The sequence below is a fragment of the Mobula hypostoma genome, chromosome 2 (assembly GCF_963921235.1).
Source record: "Mobula hypostoma chromosome 2, sMobHyp1.1, whole genome shotgun sequence".
Classification (NCBI taxonomy): domain Eukaryota; kingdom Metazoa; phylum Chordata; class Chondrichthyes; order Myliobatiformes; family Myliobatidae; genus Mobula; species Mobula hypostoma.
In genome coordinates, this window is record NC_086098.1 from 153,444,807 (window position 1) to 153,460,781 (window position 15,975).

At 42.7% G+C, this 15,975-nt stretch overlaps 1 protein-coding gene across 4 annotated transcripts in view; it reads right to left on the reverse strand.

Moving 5' to 3' along the window:
• LOC134342577 (sialate:O-sulfotransferase 2-like) overlaps positions 1 to 15,975 on the reverse strand; it is a 294,342-nt gene that overhangs the window by 46,144 nt on the left and 232,223 nt on the right. For 3 of the 4 annotated variants that reach the window (XM_063040888.1, XM_063040887.1, XM_063040891.1), the window contains exon 7: positions 14,439 to 14,639. In XM_063040888.1, the coding sequence (XP_062896958.1) occupies positions 14,439 to 14,639 (201 nt within the window). Of the gene's footprint in view, positions 1 to 12,701; positions 12,755 to 14,438; positions 14,640 to 15,975 lie in introns of those variants that run through there. The other variant, XM_063040889.1, reaches the window with a different exon arrangement.

Consider the following 15,975-nt stretch of genomic DNA (forward strand, 5'->3'; position numbering starts at 1 on the left):
ATATACCATATCCACTGGTTCTCCCCTATCCACTCTACTAATTACATCCTAAAAAAATTCTATGAGATTCGTCAGACATGGTTTTCCTTTCACAAATCCATGCTGACTTTGTCCAATGATGTCACCGCTTTCCAAATGTGCTGTTATCACATCTTTGATAACTGACTCCAGCAGTTTCCCCACCACCGACGTTAGGCTAACTGGTCTATAATTCCCCGGTTTCTCTCTCCCTCCTTTTTTAAAAAGTGGGGTTACATTAGCCACCCTCCAATCCTCAGGAACTAGTCCAGAATCTAACGAGTTTTGAAAAATTATCAGTAATGCATCCACTATTTCTTGGGCTACTTCCTTAAGCACTCTGGGATGCAGACCATCTGGCCCTGGGGATTTATCTGCCTTTAATCCCTTCAATTTACCCAACACCACTTCCCTACTAACATGTATTTCGCTCAGTTCCTCCATCTCACTGGACCCTCTGTCCCCTACTATTTCCGGAAGATTATTTATGTCCTCCTTAGTGAAGACTGAACCAAAGTAATTATTCAATTGGTCTGCCATGTCCTTGCTCCCCATAATCAATTCACCTGTTTCTGTCTGTAGGGGACCTACGTTTGTCTTTACCAGTCTTTTCCTTTTTATATATCTATAAAAGCTTTTACAGTCAGTTTTTATGTTCCCTGCCAGTTTTCTCTCATAATCTTTTTTCCTCTTCCTAATTAAGCCCTTTGTCCTCCTCTGCTGAACTCTGGATTTCTCCCAGTCCTCAGGTGAGCCACTTTTTCTGGCTAATTTGTATGCTTCTTCTTTGGAATTGATACTATCCCTAATTTCTCTTGTCAGCCATGGGTGCACTACCTTCCTTGATTTATTCTTTTGCCAGACTGGGATGAACAATTGTTCTCTTGACTCTATTGTATCTTCTTATATATGGAAGAATAAGCATTCTAGTTTAAGTAAAATTCATCTTCAGAGAGATATAAAGAGTGGAGGATTAGCCTTACCAAACTTTAGATTTTATTATTGGGCAGTTAACATAAGAAATCTTACATTTTGGTTATATTATATAAATCGTGAGGATTGCCCGATGTGGGATTTTTTAGAAGCTATTTCTGTTAATAAATTCTCTATTATTTCTCTTCTTGGACCCTCACTTCCTTTGTCTTTGGATAAGTTAACTGATAATCTGGTAGTTAAACGCACCATGAGGATTTAGATACAATTCCAAAAATACTTTGGCTTATTGAGATTTTCTCTTTCCAGTCCCGTTTTTTCTGATTATTTTTTTAAAACGCTCTATGATTGATGAGGCTTTTAAAGAATGGGATAGATTAGGTATTAAATGCTTTCAGGATTTGTTTGTAGAGGAAAGTCTTTTTTTTGTTTGAACAATTGTCAACTAAATATAGTTTACCCAAAACTCATTTTTTCGATATCTAAAATAAGAGATTTTTTATGGTCTCAAGTAAGTACATTTCCTAAAAGTCCTGATAAGAATCTACTAGATGTAATCTTTAATCTGAAACCTTTTTATAATGTACCTATATCTAATATTTATAATATGCTGTTGAGAATTAGGAGTGTTCCTTTAGATAAAATTTAAAATCTTTGGGAACGAAATTTACAGACTTCAATTTTTGAGGAAACTTGGAATCAAATTTTTTAATTGGTCAACACTTCATCGTTATGTGCCCGCCACTCTCTCCTACAATTTAAAGTGGTCCATAGAGCCCATATGACTAATGATAAACTGTCTCGTTTTTATTTAGATATATCTCTGTATTATGATAAATGTAATAATGGAAAAGCTTCACTCATTCATATGTTTTGGACATGTCCGAGTCTTGGAAAATATTGGAAAGAAGTATTTCAAACCTCTTTGATACTTTTTAAAGTAAATTTCAAGCCTAATCCTTTGACTGCTTTATCTGGTATTGTTGGAGGAAAGGATATTATTTTGGAGCCATCTGATTTGCACATTTTGGCTTTTATGTCTGTTATGGCCAGAAGGACGCTTTTGCTTAACTGGAAAGATGTGGCCCCTCCTATTCATGTCAAATGGTTAAGTGATGTGATGTCATGTTTAAATTTAGAGAAGATTTGATTCAATCTTTGAATCTAATCAGGACTTTCAAACATTGTGGGGACCCTTTCTGAATTATTTTCAAAAACTTTGATTTGCTGTTAAAGCACAGATGATGACTAACAATCTGTTTTCTTTTTTTTCTATTAATCAGCTTCAGTCTTGGTAGTGAGTTAGATTTTTTTTATATAAAAAATTATTATTTTTCAATGTTACGAACTAATTGATTTGTACAAATATAGGGTAAGGAGTCTTTATATGCGATTTAGTTTAATGTATTGACATTTATATTTTTCCTGTACTCTGTATTCTTATATATAAATTAATAAAAATGTTGGAAAAAGAAATAAAAGTGAAGTTGCATTTACTTGTACAGGTGGCCCCCGTTTTCTGAACATTCACTTTACGACACTTCGCTGTTACGAAAGACCTACATTAGTTACCTGTTTTCACTAACAGAAGGTGTTTTCACTGTTACGAAAAAGGCAGTGCGCGCCTGAACAGCCAAGCTCCTCCCTCCAGAACTCCATTCCAGCCGCCATTGCTTAAACATGTGCTTTACCTCGATTTATTTTGTGCATCCGTTAGCAAGATGAGTTCTAAGGTATCGGAAAAGCCTAAAAGAGCTCGTAAGGGTGTTACACTTAGCATAAAAGTAGACATAATTAAGCATTTCGACTGTGGTGAACGAAGTAAGGACATTGTCCGTGCATTGAACTTGCCTGCATCCACCATTCGCACTATTTATACGCAGAGAGAAAGAATTTCAAGAGCTGCCGATGTTACTGTTGGTTCTGCTCGTAGCAAAGTGGTCTCTCTTAGTCGGCATCCAATAATCGATAAAATGGAAAGTCTACTGCTTGTGTGGATTGATGGGTGTACAAAGCATGATGTTCCGCTAAGTTTTCTTATACTTAAGGAGAAATCAGTCAGTCTTAATAAGCTGAAACAGAAAGCACTGGAAGGTGGTGATGAAAGTGTTGTGAAAGTGGAATTTAAAGGTAGTCATGGGTGGTTTGATCGGTTTCCGAGGTGAGGGCAGCTTCATAATTTAACGTTTACCGGAGAGAGTGCTTCAGCTGATACTGAAGCTGCCGAAAAGTTCCCAGCAGAACTGAAGAAAATAATTACAGAAGGTTGTTATTCGTATAAGCAAATGTTTAACTGTGACGAAACTGCAATTTATTGGAGTCTTCCCAATTCCAGTAAGTGAAACTACACTGTACATACATTATTTCTACTTTATATAGGCTGTGTATTTTTATGTGTTATTTGGTATGATATGTTACTTGGTATGATTTGGCAGCTTCATAGCTTAAAGGTTACTGGAGAGAGTGTTTTTGCTGAGAGCGCTTGTTGTGCCATGTTTCTGACGAGAGCGCTTCCACCAAGTGTGCTGCCGTGAGATTTTCACTGCGCTAGACAGTGCTATAGAAAAGTATTTCTACTTTATATAGGCTATGTATTTATCATATCATTCCTGCTTTTACTATATGTTACTGTTATTTTAGGCTTTACGTGTTATTTGGCATGATTTTGCAGGTTATATTTTGGGTCTGGGAACGCTCAAAAAATGTTCCCATATTAATAAATAGTAATTGCTTATTCACTTTATGACATTCCAGCTTACGAACTGTTTCATAGGAATGCTCTACCTTCGGATAACCGGGGAAATCTGTATATTGATTGGTAATAACAGATTTACAGAACCATAATGATTAACAGTAGAGAGAAAACAATCTGCAGCAAGGTGCAGAAAGAATTGGTGCTTTTAATTTAAAGGCAGTTGTCAGCAGAATCTTTCAGCTGGTTGGGAGATTCAAGATTGTTTAGTGCCATTTCCTGCACACAAGTATAAGGAGAATGAAGTAATTGCTGCTCTGGATTTAATGCAACACAAAAGAAAGATAAAAGGTAAAAAACACAATAAATATAAATATATAAGAGAGCTTATAGATGTTTCATAATGGAGATACAGCGTATGCCCATAAAGTGACATTAGGCTTTACATAAGGTGACTGATGGGAAATAATAAAGTAGTGGCAGAGTTAGTGGGTGGAGGTGTTGATTGGCCTTACTGCTTGGGACATGTAATTGTTTTTGTTTCTGGTGATCCTGGCATGGATGCTGTGTAGCCCCCTCCCTGATGTGAATGGGACAATCCATCCATGAGCAAAGTGTGTTCGATCCTTCATGATGTTATTGGCCCTTTTCTGGAACCTTTCAGTATATATGTCCATGATGGTGGGTAGGCTGGTGCCAGTAATGCTTTGGATCGTTTTGACTATCCGTTGTAGAGGCTTCCTCCCGCTGCAGTGCAGTTTCCGTACCAAGCAGTGACACACCTTGTTAGGGTGCCCCTGCTGCACATCTGTAGAATGACATGAGTACGGATGTGCGAAGTCCAGCTCTCTTCTGCCTCCTCAGAAAGTAGGGGCACTGGTGAGCTTTCCTGATTAGGTAGGATATGTTCTGTGACCATGAGAGTTTGTGTGTGATGTGCACTCCCAGGAGTTTGAAACTGCTCACAGTTTCCATTGCTGTGCTGCCGACGTAACGAGGTGTGTGAGTGATGCGAGTTTCACTGGTTGATAAACATCTCCTTTATCTTGTTGACATTGAGGAAGAGGCTATCTGCCTTGCACCAAGCCTCGAGCTCTTCCACCTCCTCTCTGCAGGCTGTGTCATCATTGCCAGTGATGAGCCCTCCCACGGTCGTGTCATCAGAAAACTTGATGGCGTGATTACTCGGGTGTTTGTCCGTGTAGTCATGTGTGAGCAGGGTGTACAGCACTGGGCTCAGCACGCAGCCCTGGGGAGCATGCATGTTGAGAATTTATGGGGAGGGAGTTGTAGTTGTGCATCCAATTCGTTGGGAAGTTGAATGTCCAGTTGCACAGTGGTGTATTTAGATCAAGAATTAGGAATTTGTTCACCAATGTCTGTGGGACAATAGTGTTGAAATCCAGACACAGCATTCTGACATAAGTGTCCTTGTATGGTGGCTGGGTTAGACAACAGAACAGGCCGTGTTCTCAGGAAATGAGCACACCAGCTCACTAACGTCTTCATTGACATCTTCATAGCAATAAGAGGAAGTGTTCTAAAGGCAGGATGACACAACCATGTCTGACAAGAGAAGTCAAAGCCAACATCAAAGAGAGCAAGAATTAGTGGGAAGCTAGATGATTGGGAAATTTAAAAACAGCAACAGAAGGCAACTTAAAAAAAAACATAAGTGGAAAAAAGATGAATTATAAAGACAAGTGAGCCAATAATATCAAAAATGATACCAAAAGTTGTTTCCAATTTACGAAGAGGAAAAGAGAGGTGAGAGTAGATATTGGACCACAGGAAAATGATGCCAGAAAGATAGTAATGGGAGAGAGGGAAATGACGGGCAAACTAAATAACTAGGTTGCATCAGTCTTCATTGCAGAGGACGCTAGTATATGCTGGAAGCTCGAGAGTGTCAAGGGGCACAAGTGAGTGCAGTTGCTGTTACTAGGGAGAAGGTGCTTTGGAAACTGAAAGATCTGAAGTTATCTGAATATGATGGACTACACCCCAGGGGTCTATAAGGGTAAATGAAGAAATTGTGAAGGCATTAGTAATGATCGTTCAAGAATCAATAGATTCTGGCATGATTCTAGCAGAACAAAGAGAATTATAGGCCAGTTAAATTGACCTCAGAGGTTGGAAGTCAGCATGATTTCCTTGTGGGAAAATCTTGCCTGATAAATCTGTTAGAATTCTTTGAATAAACAACAAGCAGAATAGACAAAGGAGAATTGGTGGATGTCATTCGTCTAGATTTTCAGAAGGCTTTTGACAAGGTATTGAAAATGAAACAAGGTAAGAGCCCATGGTAATGTAGGAAAGATACTAGCATGGATAGAGCATTGGCTGATTGGCAGGAATCAAAGAGTGGGAATAAAGGGATTCTTTTCGGATTGGCTCTTGGTTATTGGTGGTGTTCCACAGGAGTTGGAACCATGCTTTTTTTATGCTGTATGTCAACGATTTGGATAATGGATAGACCATTTTCTAAATGGGGAAAAAAAGTTCAAAAATCGGAGGTGCAAAGTGAGTCCTTGAAGGATTCCTTAAAGGTTAATTTTCAGGTTGAATCAGTGTGAGAAAGACAAATGCAACATTGGCATTCAGTTAGAGGACTGGAATATAAAAGCAAGTATGTAAAGCTGAGGCTGTATAAGGCACTGGCTCAGAGGTGCAATAGTTCATTTAATGTATACAGTATACAATTTGAAATTCATACTCTTCACAGCCATCCAGAAAACAAGAAACCCCATAGAATCAATGTTAGAAACATCTAAGCCCCAAAGCCCCCTTCCCCCTCCCTTCACACAAGCAACAGCAAAAGCAACCACCCCCCCCCGCCCCGCCACTAAAGAGTCCTTGATCCAGAGTCCAACACAGCTACAGTCCACAAGCTAGTACATCGGTATCGCAGACAGGATCTCTCTCCCAGAGAGGGAGAGAGAGGTTGCTCCAGCAACAACAAGAGTGAAAACCAGCAATTCGCTGTTCTGGCGTTACAATCTTCCACGTTGCTTCTCCTAGCCTCCCCGCCTCGAGGACTGGCAGACTCTCACTCTCCATCAGAAGAGAGAGAGAGACGGATCGCTCAACTACTGATCAAGACTAGCAGGAAAATTTCTGAACTAAATAAGGAAGGCGTCCAACATGGGCATGTCTGAATGAGGAGATGCCAGCAGGTGAAGCTGCAGCTTGGGACCACTACCTGCCTGGCAGCACACACAGCATGCAATGGACAGGACTACAGCAAGTATTCTCACAACCAATTTTTATCAAAGCACCAGATGAAAAACATCCTGTCTGATTGCATAATGGCTTGGTGCAGCAAATACGGCAACTGTTCTGCTCAGAACCACAAGAAAGTGCCGAGCTGTGGGTGCATCTTAGCACATACAGCTCCCTTCTGTGGACTCTGTCTATATTTCTCACTGCCTTGGAAGAGTACCCAGCATAACTAAAGAGCCCACCCAGCCCAAATGTTCTCTTTTCTCCCTCTCCAACTGAGTAGAAGATGAATAAACCTGAAAACACTTACCACCAGGCTCAAGACCAGCGTTTGTCCCACTTATAAGACTAATATTTGGACCTCTTATACAATAAGACTGACTCCTGACCTCACAATCTACCTCATTATGATCTTGTACTTGTTTACCGGCACTGCAATTTCTCCGTAGCTTTTACATTTCATTCTGCACACTGTTATTGTTTTACCTCAATGCACTGTCTGATGATTTAATCTGTTTGAACAAGACCAGTTTTTCACTCTACTTTAGATCAGATTTGATTAGATTATGAGGACACGCAGTCCTCTTTTATTGTCATTTAGTAATGCGTGCATTAAGAAATGATACAATGTTCCTCCAGAATGATATCACAGAAACACATGACAAACCAAGACTTAAAAAAAACTGACAAAAACCACATAATTATAACATATAGTTACAACAGTGCAAAGCAACACTGTAATTTGATAAAGAACAGACCATGGGCACGGTAAGAAAATGTCTCAAAGTACCAAAGTACTTCAGTACCAATTACAAGAAGAAACCAAATCCAATCAGTGGATCAGACTGAAACTCTGCTGTTCTGCTGCAGATAATTGTGAGTGGTTGTGACAATAGATAGTTAAAGGCTGGGTGAAAGAGGCTCAGAGAACGTGAGTGCTTGTGGACAACAGGTAGTTAAAAGCTGGGTGAAGGAGGCTCAGAGAACGTGAGTGGTTGTGGACAATAGATAGTTAAAGGCTGGGTGAAGGAGGCTCAGAGAACGTGCCCATTCCCAATGACCTGGGGTCCAGATTATGAGTGCTAAAAGCAAGGTTGAAGTTGCACCCAGCCAGAAGGGCCAAAAAGATGACCCATCCTGGCTCCTACCTGAGATCCTTACCATCATAATTGTTAGTCTTGAGCCAATTCCATTCAGTCTACAGGGGGCCAGGAAAAGCTGAAAGCAGTGGATACAATAGGGACCAGACAGCATCCCAGCTGTAGAACTGAGGGCCTGCACTCCACAACAAAACAATGGAAACAGTGAGGGTCCAGACAGCATCCCAGCTGTAGAGCCGAGGGCCTGCACTCCACAACTAGCTGCCCCTCTAGCTGCACTATGCCAGTACAGTACCAAAGCTGGCTTCTACTCGACAATGTGAAAAATTATCTGGGTCTATCATGTCCATAAAAAGCAGAACAAAGACAATCAGACTTATTGAAACTTCAAAATATAAAGTGAAATGCATCATTTCCGTCAAAGACAAACACAGTCCGACAATTTGCGAGAGGGCAGCCTGCAAGTGTTGCCGGGCTTCCAGCGCTAACATAGCATGCCCACCATTCACTAACCCTAATGCTAATCATTCATCTTTGGAGGAAACTGGAGCACCTGGAGAAAACACACATGGTACAGACAATGGCGGGAAATTAACCTCGATCTTCAGATTGCCAGCGCTGTAAAGCGTTGTGTTAACTAAAACACTACCGTGCCATCCCTAACTTAAATACTGAACTGATAGTTCCTGTGCCTATGTTACATTACTCAGGATTGACATCACTGGTAAACATCTTTAGAGTGTGACAGCTGTAGATTTTTACGCTTCACGCACTGATTTCATCAAAATATAGCATTCAGTTCATATTATCTATTTCTTATAGTCTGAGGAAGACATCACTGAATGTAACTCAAGCTTCCTTTGACAGCTTCAAGCATTTAGTTGACATTTTAAAACTCTTTATTTGACAGAGAAGCTTAAAAAATACCAGAAGAGTAAGATACCATCTGTCCTTTTGGATACTGTAACCACCACTTCGAAATAATTTAGGGAAGATGGATGGTTTATTAAAACTGTTCTGAGATAGAACTAACATAGTAACATGGGAGGGGAAAGAGAGAGTCTGAGTCGTGTGTCTTTGAGGCTGCAGTGATTTAAAATGAGATTGTTTTCAAAAGCGGCAAGGCATGAAACAGTGCATCTCTCCCCAAGCAGAGGCTGATTGGGGATTTAAAACCAATCTTGACCTGGGAACAAGAAGGTCATATTATCTGGCTCTTTCCCTGGCTTTCTAACACATGGCCTCAGGGGCATGACACCTTCAGTCGACACAGGCTTTGTCTGAGAGTCATTCCCAGATACCTCGGCACCTGATCCTGAGTGTGGTTACAGATGAAAGATTAGCTTTACTTGTCACATGTACATCAAAACACTGAAACAATGTGAAAAGTCTCATTCGTGCCAACAACCAACACAGTTCGAGGATGTGCAGGGGGAGAACGCAAATGTCGCCCGGCTTCCAGCACCAACGTAGCATGCCCACACATTACTGACCATAACCCATCGTGTTTGGAACGTGGGAGGAAACCAGCATGTTCACAGCCAGGACAGATAAACTCCTTACGGACAGCAGTGGGAAGTCAAGATTCAAGTTTATGTGTCAGGTGTACATTGAAAAGTACAGTGAAACGAGTCATTTGTGTTAACCTATGTACAGACTCTTCTGTGACTATGGTCATACAGTCAATCTATATACATAAACCATCTCATGTATTTATAGTTGTTCTGTTTTTTTATTGTGTTCCTTCTTGTGCTATAGAGAATCTGGAGTAACAATTATTTCATTCTCCTTTACATTTATGTACTGGAAATGACATTAACTAATCTTGAATCTTGAATCTAACAACTAACACACCTGAGGGTGTGCTGGGGGCAGCCCACAAGTGTCACCACACACTCCAGTGCCAACATAGCAGAGCCACAACGCTCAGCAGAACAACACAGAACACAACAAATCCCGTTCCTCCCTCCCACCCACACACGGACACAGCCCTTTGTCCCTGGTTGCTGGTGCTGTAAGGCTACTCTACAATGCTGGAGAAAAGCTTCATCTCTCCCTGGTGTCACACTCCCCGCACGCTCCACAGAGACTCTCCTCTTGCCACACTGCTGTATTTTAAGTGAATGCTGAGGGGCATGTAATTCCAGTACAGAGGTGATTTCTGTCAGCCAGCCCAGGCTTAGTCTCCCCCAAGTTGTCAACAGGTCCATAAGCAGAGTGCAGACCACATCGGATTTGTTTCATTGTAAATGTTGTGGCTGACACTCCTTTTTTTCACATCCACATTGCTGTGTACCACACATAAACCACAGGGCAAAGCTACCTGCCCTCCCCTTAATAAAATCTAAAGATCTCGGGTCAATCCAATAAGCCATTAATTACTCACACAAGCAAGTAATGGTTCGGCTGTTCTTTTCAGCAGATGCCCCACAGAAAACAAATGAGCTAGATGGTGTCCTGAGTAAGGAAATTGTTATCCTATGAATTTGCAACGTTTATAATGGTTCACCCTCCACAGCTGCTGCCTGACCTGCTGGGTATATGCAGCATTTTCTGATGTTTCAACCTACTTGATACTTTTTCACTGTCCTCTTTCTTCCAGGAATCTATATGTTCAATCTCCTCTGAACTGTGAAATGGAACTGCAGATGCTGAAAATCTGAAACAAAATCAGGACCTGCTGCAAACACTCAGCAGGTCAGGCAGCACCAGTGGAGGGAGAATTGGGATTAACATTTCCCATCAAAGGCCCTGAAGGATTTTTAAGTTTTAGAGAGGTTGCAGAAATGATGGATAAGGAATAGGTCGATAGAGTGTGTGGGGATAAGGTGTAGGGGTAATCTGGCTGAATACAATTAGACACATGTGGTCACAGGGAGAACACACGAATTCTACACAGACAGCACCGGAGGCCAGGATCGAACCTGCGGCTGTGAGGCAGCAGCTGTACTTGCTGTGCCACTGTGCTGCCTGTTGTGCCCGTTTCTGTAGGAGTGTGCATGGGAGAATCAATTCTCATCACTTCCGCTTCTCATCTCACTTAAACTGCAAGTGTGGTGCATGGGTTTCCATATCAGTGGCTGTGTGAAAAGGTGAGGCGACATGAGGGTGATTCCCCTCCAGGCAATAGGGACAGTCACTCCACTAACTGAGTGTGGATGTGTATGATCACAGAGATACCATGATCTGGGCTGGGGAAGGAGGGATGGTGGGATGGTGGGACAGAGAGGGGAGAGAGAGAGAGAGAGAGAGAGAGAGAGAGAGAGAGAGAGACGGGGTAGAGGGGGAGAGAGAGAGAGATATAGGAGAGAAAGGGGAGAGAGAGGGGGAGAAAGAATGACAGAGAGAGAGAGGCGAGAGAGTGTGTCAGAGAGAGAGACAGAGAAAGGGGAGAGAGTGTGTCAGAGAGAGAGAGAGACAGAGACTGAGAGAGAGAGAGAATGAGAATCAGGTTTATTAATCAATTATAGTATCTACATTTATAGAAGCTTTTGAGTGAATTAGTTGACCAAACCAAATATATTCAAATTCATAATGAAATATAGCCACTGTCTTGCCTTCTTTATAGCCGCATTGATATGTTAGGATCTAGGTTAGATCTTCAGAGATCGTGACACCCAGGAACTTGAAACTGCTCATTTTCTCCACTTCTGATCCCTTTATGAGGATTGGTATGTGTTCCTTCATCACACCCTTCCTGAAGTCCACAATCAGCTCTTTCATCTTACTGACGTTGAGTGCCAGGTTGTTGCTGCGGTACCACTCCACTAGTTGGCATATCTCACTCCTGAACGCCCTCTCATTACCACCTGAGATTCTGCCAACAATGGTTGTATCGTCAGCAAATTTATAGATGGTATTTGAGCTATGCCTAGCTATACAGTCATAGGTTTAGAGAGAGTAAAGCAGTGGGCTAAGCACACACTCCTGAGGTGCACCAGCTTTGATCGTCAGCGAGGAGGATATGTTACATAGAAACATAGAAAATAGGTGCAGGAGTAGGCCATTCGGCCCTTCGAGCCTGCACCGCCATTTATTATGATCATGGCTGATCATCCAACTCAGAACCCCGCTCCAGCCTTCCCTCCATACCCCCTGACCCCCGTAGCCACAAGGGCCATATCTAACTCCCTCTTAAATATAGCCAATGAACTGGCCTCAACTGTTTCCTGTGGCAGAGAATTCCACAGATTCACCACTCTCTGTGTGAAGAAGTTTTCACTTATCTCCAATCTGCATAAATTGCAGTCTTCCGGTTAGGAAGTCGAGGATGCAACTGCAGAGGGAGGTACAGAGGCCCAGGTTCTGTAGCTTATTGATCAGGACTGTGGGAATGATGATGTTAAATATTGAGCTATAGTCAATGAACAGCACCCGGACATAGGTGTTTCTATTGCCCAGGTGACCTAAGGCCATGTAAAAAGCCATTGAGATTGCATCTGCCATAGACCTATTGTGGCGATAGGCAAACTGCAGTGGGTCCAGGTCCTTGCTGAGGCAGGAGTTCAATCTAGCCATAACCAACCTCTCAAAGCATTTCATTACTGTAGATGTGAGTGCTACTGGGTGAGAGTCATCCAGGCTGCTCTTCTTAGGGATTGGTATAATTGTTGCCCTTTTCAAGCAGGTGGGTGGGAACTTCTGACCGTAGTAGTGAGAGGTTGAAAATGTCCTTGAATATTCCTGCCAGTTGGTTGGCACAAGTTTTCAGAGCCTTACCAGGTACTCTGCTGGCGCGTTCCACCTTGCGAGGGTTCTCACTCCTTAAAGACAGCCTGACGTCGGCCACCTAGACAGAGACCACAGTGTCAAATGGTGCAGCAGGGATCTTCACAGCTGTGGTTATACTCTGCCGACATAGAAGGTGTTGAGCTCATCTGGTACTAAAGCATCACTGCCATTTATGATATTAAGTTTTGCTTTGTAGGACGTAATGTCCTGCAAACCCTGCCAGAGTTGTCAGACATCCGATGTTGCCCCCAACCTCATTTGAAATCGTCCCTTCACTCTTGAAGTAGCCCTTTCAAGCCATATCTGGTTCTTTGTGTACAGAGAGGGAAAGAGAGAGGGAAAGAAAGAAAAGGGTGGGGGGTGCAGAGGGATGCATATAACGGTAAGGCAATTTCACAAACCAGTGCAACGATCCAGGGAATTGTAACTATTAAATGTTCATTTCTGCAAGATTCTTGGGAAATAAATCAGGACAAAGGAAAACAAAAGCTGCCTTGCCTAGCCTGGTTTGAACAAGGGCAGGGTAACCCTCCATGTGTTCCTCAATCACTTCGCCATGGTAACAACATTAATTATTTTGCTGCTTCTTACAACTCCCAGAGTGCTCTTGTGGTTGTCGGTTGTACTTTTCCTCAGCACTTTATCCATCAGAACACAATTAAAAAGAAGTGCCTTTGTCCCCATGGTTACTTGCCATCCCACCTCTCCTGTGAAGTGAGTGTTTTGAGAAGTCTGGTATCTGTCATGTGATGCTGTGAGCAAAAGCTCTCGGGAGGAGTGAAGGGAGGCATCTGGCTCTAACTGACCATCTCCTGGAAAGCTAAGCAGGACAAATCAAAATCAGGTTCATTATCACCGACATACATCATGAAATCTGTTGTTTAGTGGCAGCAGTACAGGGCAAGATATGAAATTACATACAAGTTAAAATAAAAATGAAAAACTGTATGTATACCAATTGTGCAAAAGAAGAATAGCAGGGTAGTGTCCATGGGTTCATGGACCATTCAGAAATCTAAGGATGCTAATGTGTCCTGGTCTGGCCATGCAGATGCCAAGGCCAACAAATGCATCAGCACTTCTACTTGTCTAAGGGAGTTTGTCATGTCCCCACTGACCATCATAACTTTTTACAGGTGGACCACAGAAAGCATCCTATCCAGATGCACCACAGCGTAGTACGGCAACTACCCTGTCCGTGATGATAAGAAACTGCTGAGAGTTCTGTACGCACCTCAGTCCATCACAAAAACCAGCCTCTCCCTCCATAGGCTCTGTTTACCAATATAATCCAGAAACCCAACCACCCAGAATATTCTCTCTTCACACCACTCCCATCAAAAGCCAGAGAGCATGTACCACCAGGCTAAGGACAGCTCCTATCCCACTGTTACAAGCCTCTTATTGAACAGATCTCTTATGCGATAAAGATGAATTCTTGCCCTCTCAATCTAAACCTTGCCGTTTATCTGTGAACCTGCACTGGATTTTCTCTGTCCCTGTAACACTGTGTTCTGTTTTCCTTTGTACTACGTCTATGTACTGATGTGTGGAATGACCTATCTAGATGGTACACATACAAAAAGCTTTTTACTGTGAACTCGTACATGTTACAGTACCAAACCAATATCTCATTGTTAACATCAGATTCAGTCTGGTGCTGGTTCCATCTTCCCTTGGCTTCACCCAGTAAATGAACCCTTGGTCTTCAGACAAGCGAAAGGCAACACCCCACAACCTACCTTTCCCTCTCCAGTGGGCCTCGGAGGCAAAGCCAATGTGACCTCCGTATTTGCGGTTAAATTCAGCCATCAGTGCTTTGTAAGGATTCCGGATAAGAAGGATTGCAGCGTCGAATGATTCGATTTCCTTCCTGCCACTCTCGTGTGTCTTTATACAAATCAGCCGCCCACTTTTCCAGTGGTCCCGCTCTCCCTTGAAACCTGAGGGAGAATGAAGGAGAGAACAGGCATCACCATCAGCAGCTGATCCTGCTGGGCTCTGAGCAGTTCTGGGTTGAAGTGAAGTCACCCTCTGGACAAAGGAAACGAGGACAGTGGACTTCTGCTCTTTTCCTCATCTGCCTAACACCTTCTCCTTCACTTTCTCCCACGCTCCACTGTCCTCTCCTATAAGCTTCCATCTTCTTCAGCCCTTTACCTCTTTTGCCTATTGCTTTCCAGCTTCTCACATTGTGTGGAAAGGTTCCCTAGGTCACAAGGTCAGAATTGTTCATGACCTAAAGATTAAAGGTTAAATGTGTTTATCACAGATATATCGAAATATGAACTGAAATGCATCATTTGTATCAAATCAAATCAGTGAGGGGCAGCCCACAAGTGTCACCATTCTTCCAGTGCCACACAGCCTGCCCACAGCAGGAAACCGGAGTACCTGGAGGGAGCCAAGGTGTAATGGGGAGAACGTTCAGACAGGGAGGGAATTGAACTCGATCAGTGATCAGTGCACTGTAACACTATTGTCCGAACAACTACACTACTGAGACACCCTTAGTATTACAGGTAGTGGTGGGAATTGAACCCTGATCAGCGATGGGTGGTGTTGTAAAGTAATTGTACTAACCACTCTGCTACCATACTGCCTCTGGCTCTCCTCCTCCCCCTGTCAGTTCCTGGTTTACCCTGGAGCACTGAACCACAGGGGTCCTGTTGGCCAATCTTTGTACAGTCCAAATTTGTACCAAATTTCCCTCGGGATCAATAAAGTATGACTATGACTATGACTTACTGGCGCTCAGACTGTGAGACTGCTTGAAAATGGAGTCATCATACCTTGACTTCCCATTCCCATTCCAATATGTCAGTCCACAGCCTCCTCTACTGCCATAAAGAGGCCACGTTCAGGTTGGAAGAACATCACTCCATATTCTGTATGGGTAGCTTCCGACCCGATGTTTGAATATCGATTCCTCCAAAGTCTGGTAATTTCTCCTCTCTCCCCCTTCACTCTTTTTCCATTCCTCTTTCTGGTTACCCTCTCACCCCTCCTTTTCTCCTCATCTGTCCATCACCTCCCTCTGGTTATATCCTCCTTCCCCTTCTCCCATGGTCCACTGTCCTCTTATCAAATTCCATCTTCTTCAGCCCTTTACCTCTTCCACCTCTCACATCCCAGCTTCTCACTTCATCCCTCCCTCGCCTACCCTCCCTCCTTCCCCTCACCTGGTCTCACCTCTTATCTGCCAGCTTCTACTTCTTTGTACAGTGAACAGATACTTGGCCACATTACATAGGAGCCATGGAATAAATCTATTGCTCG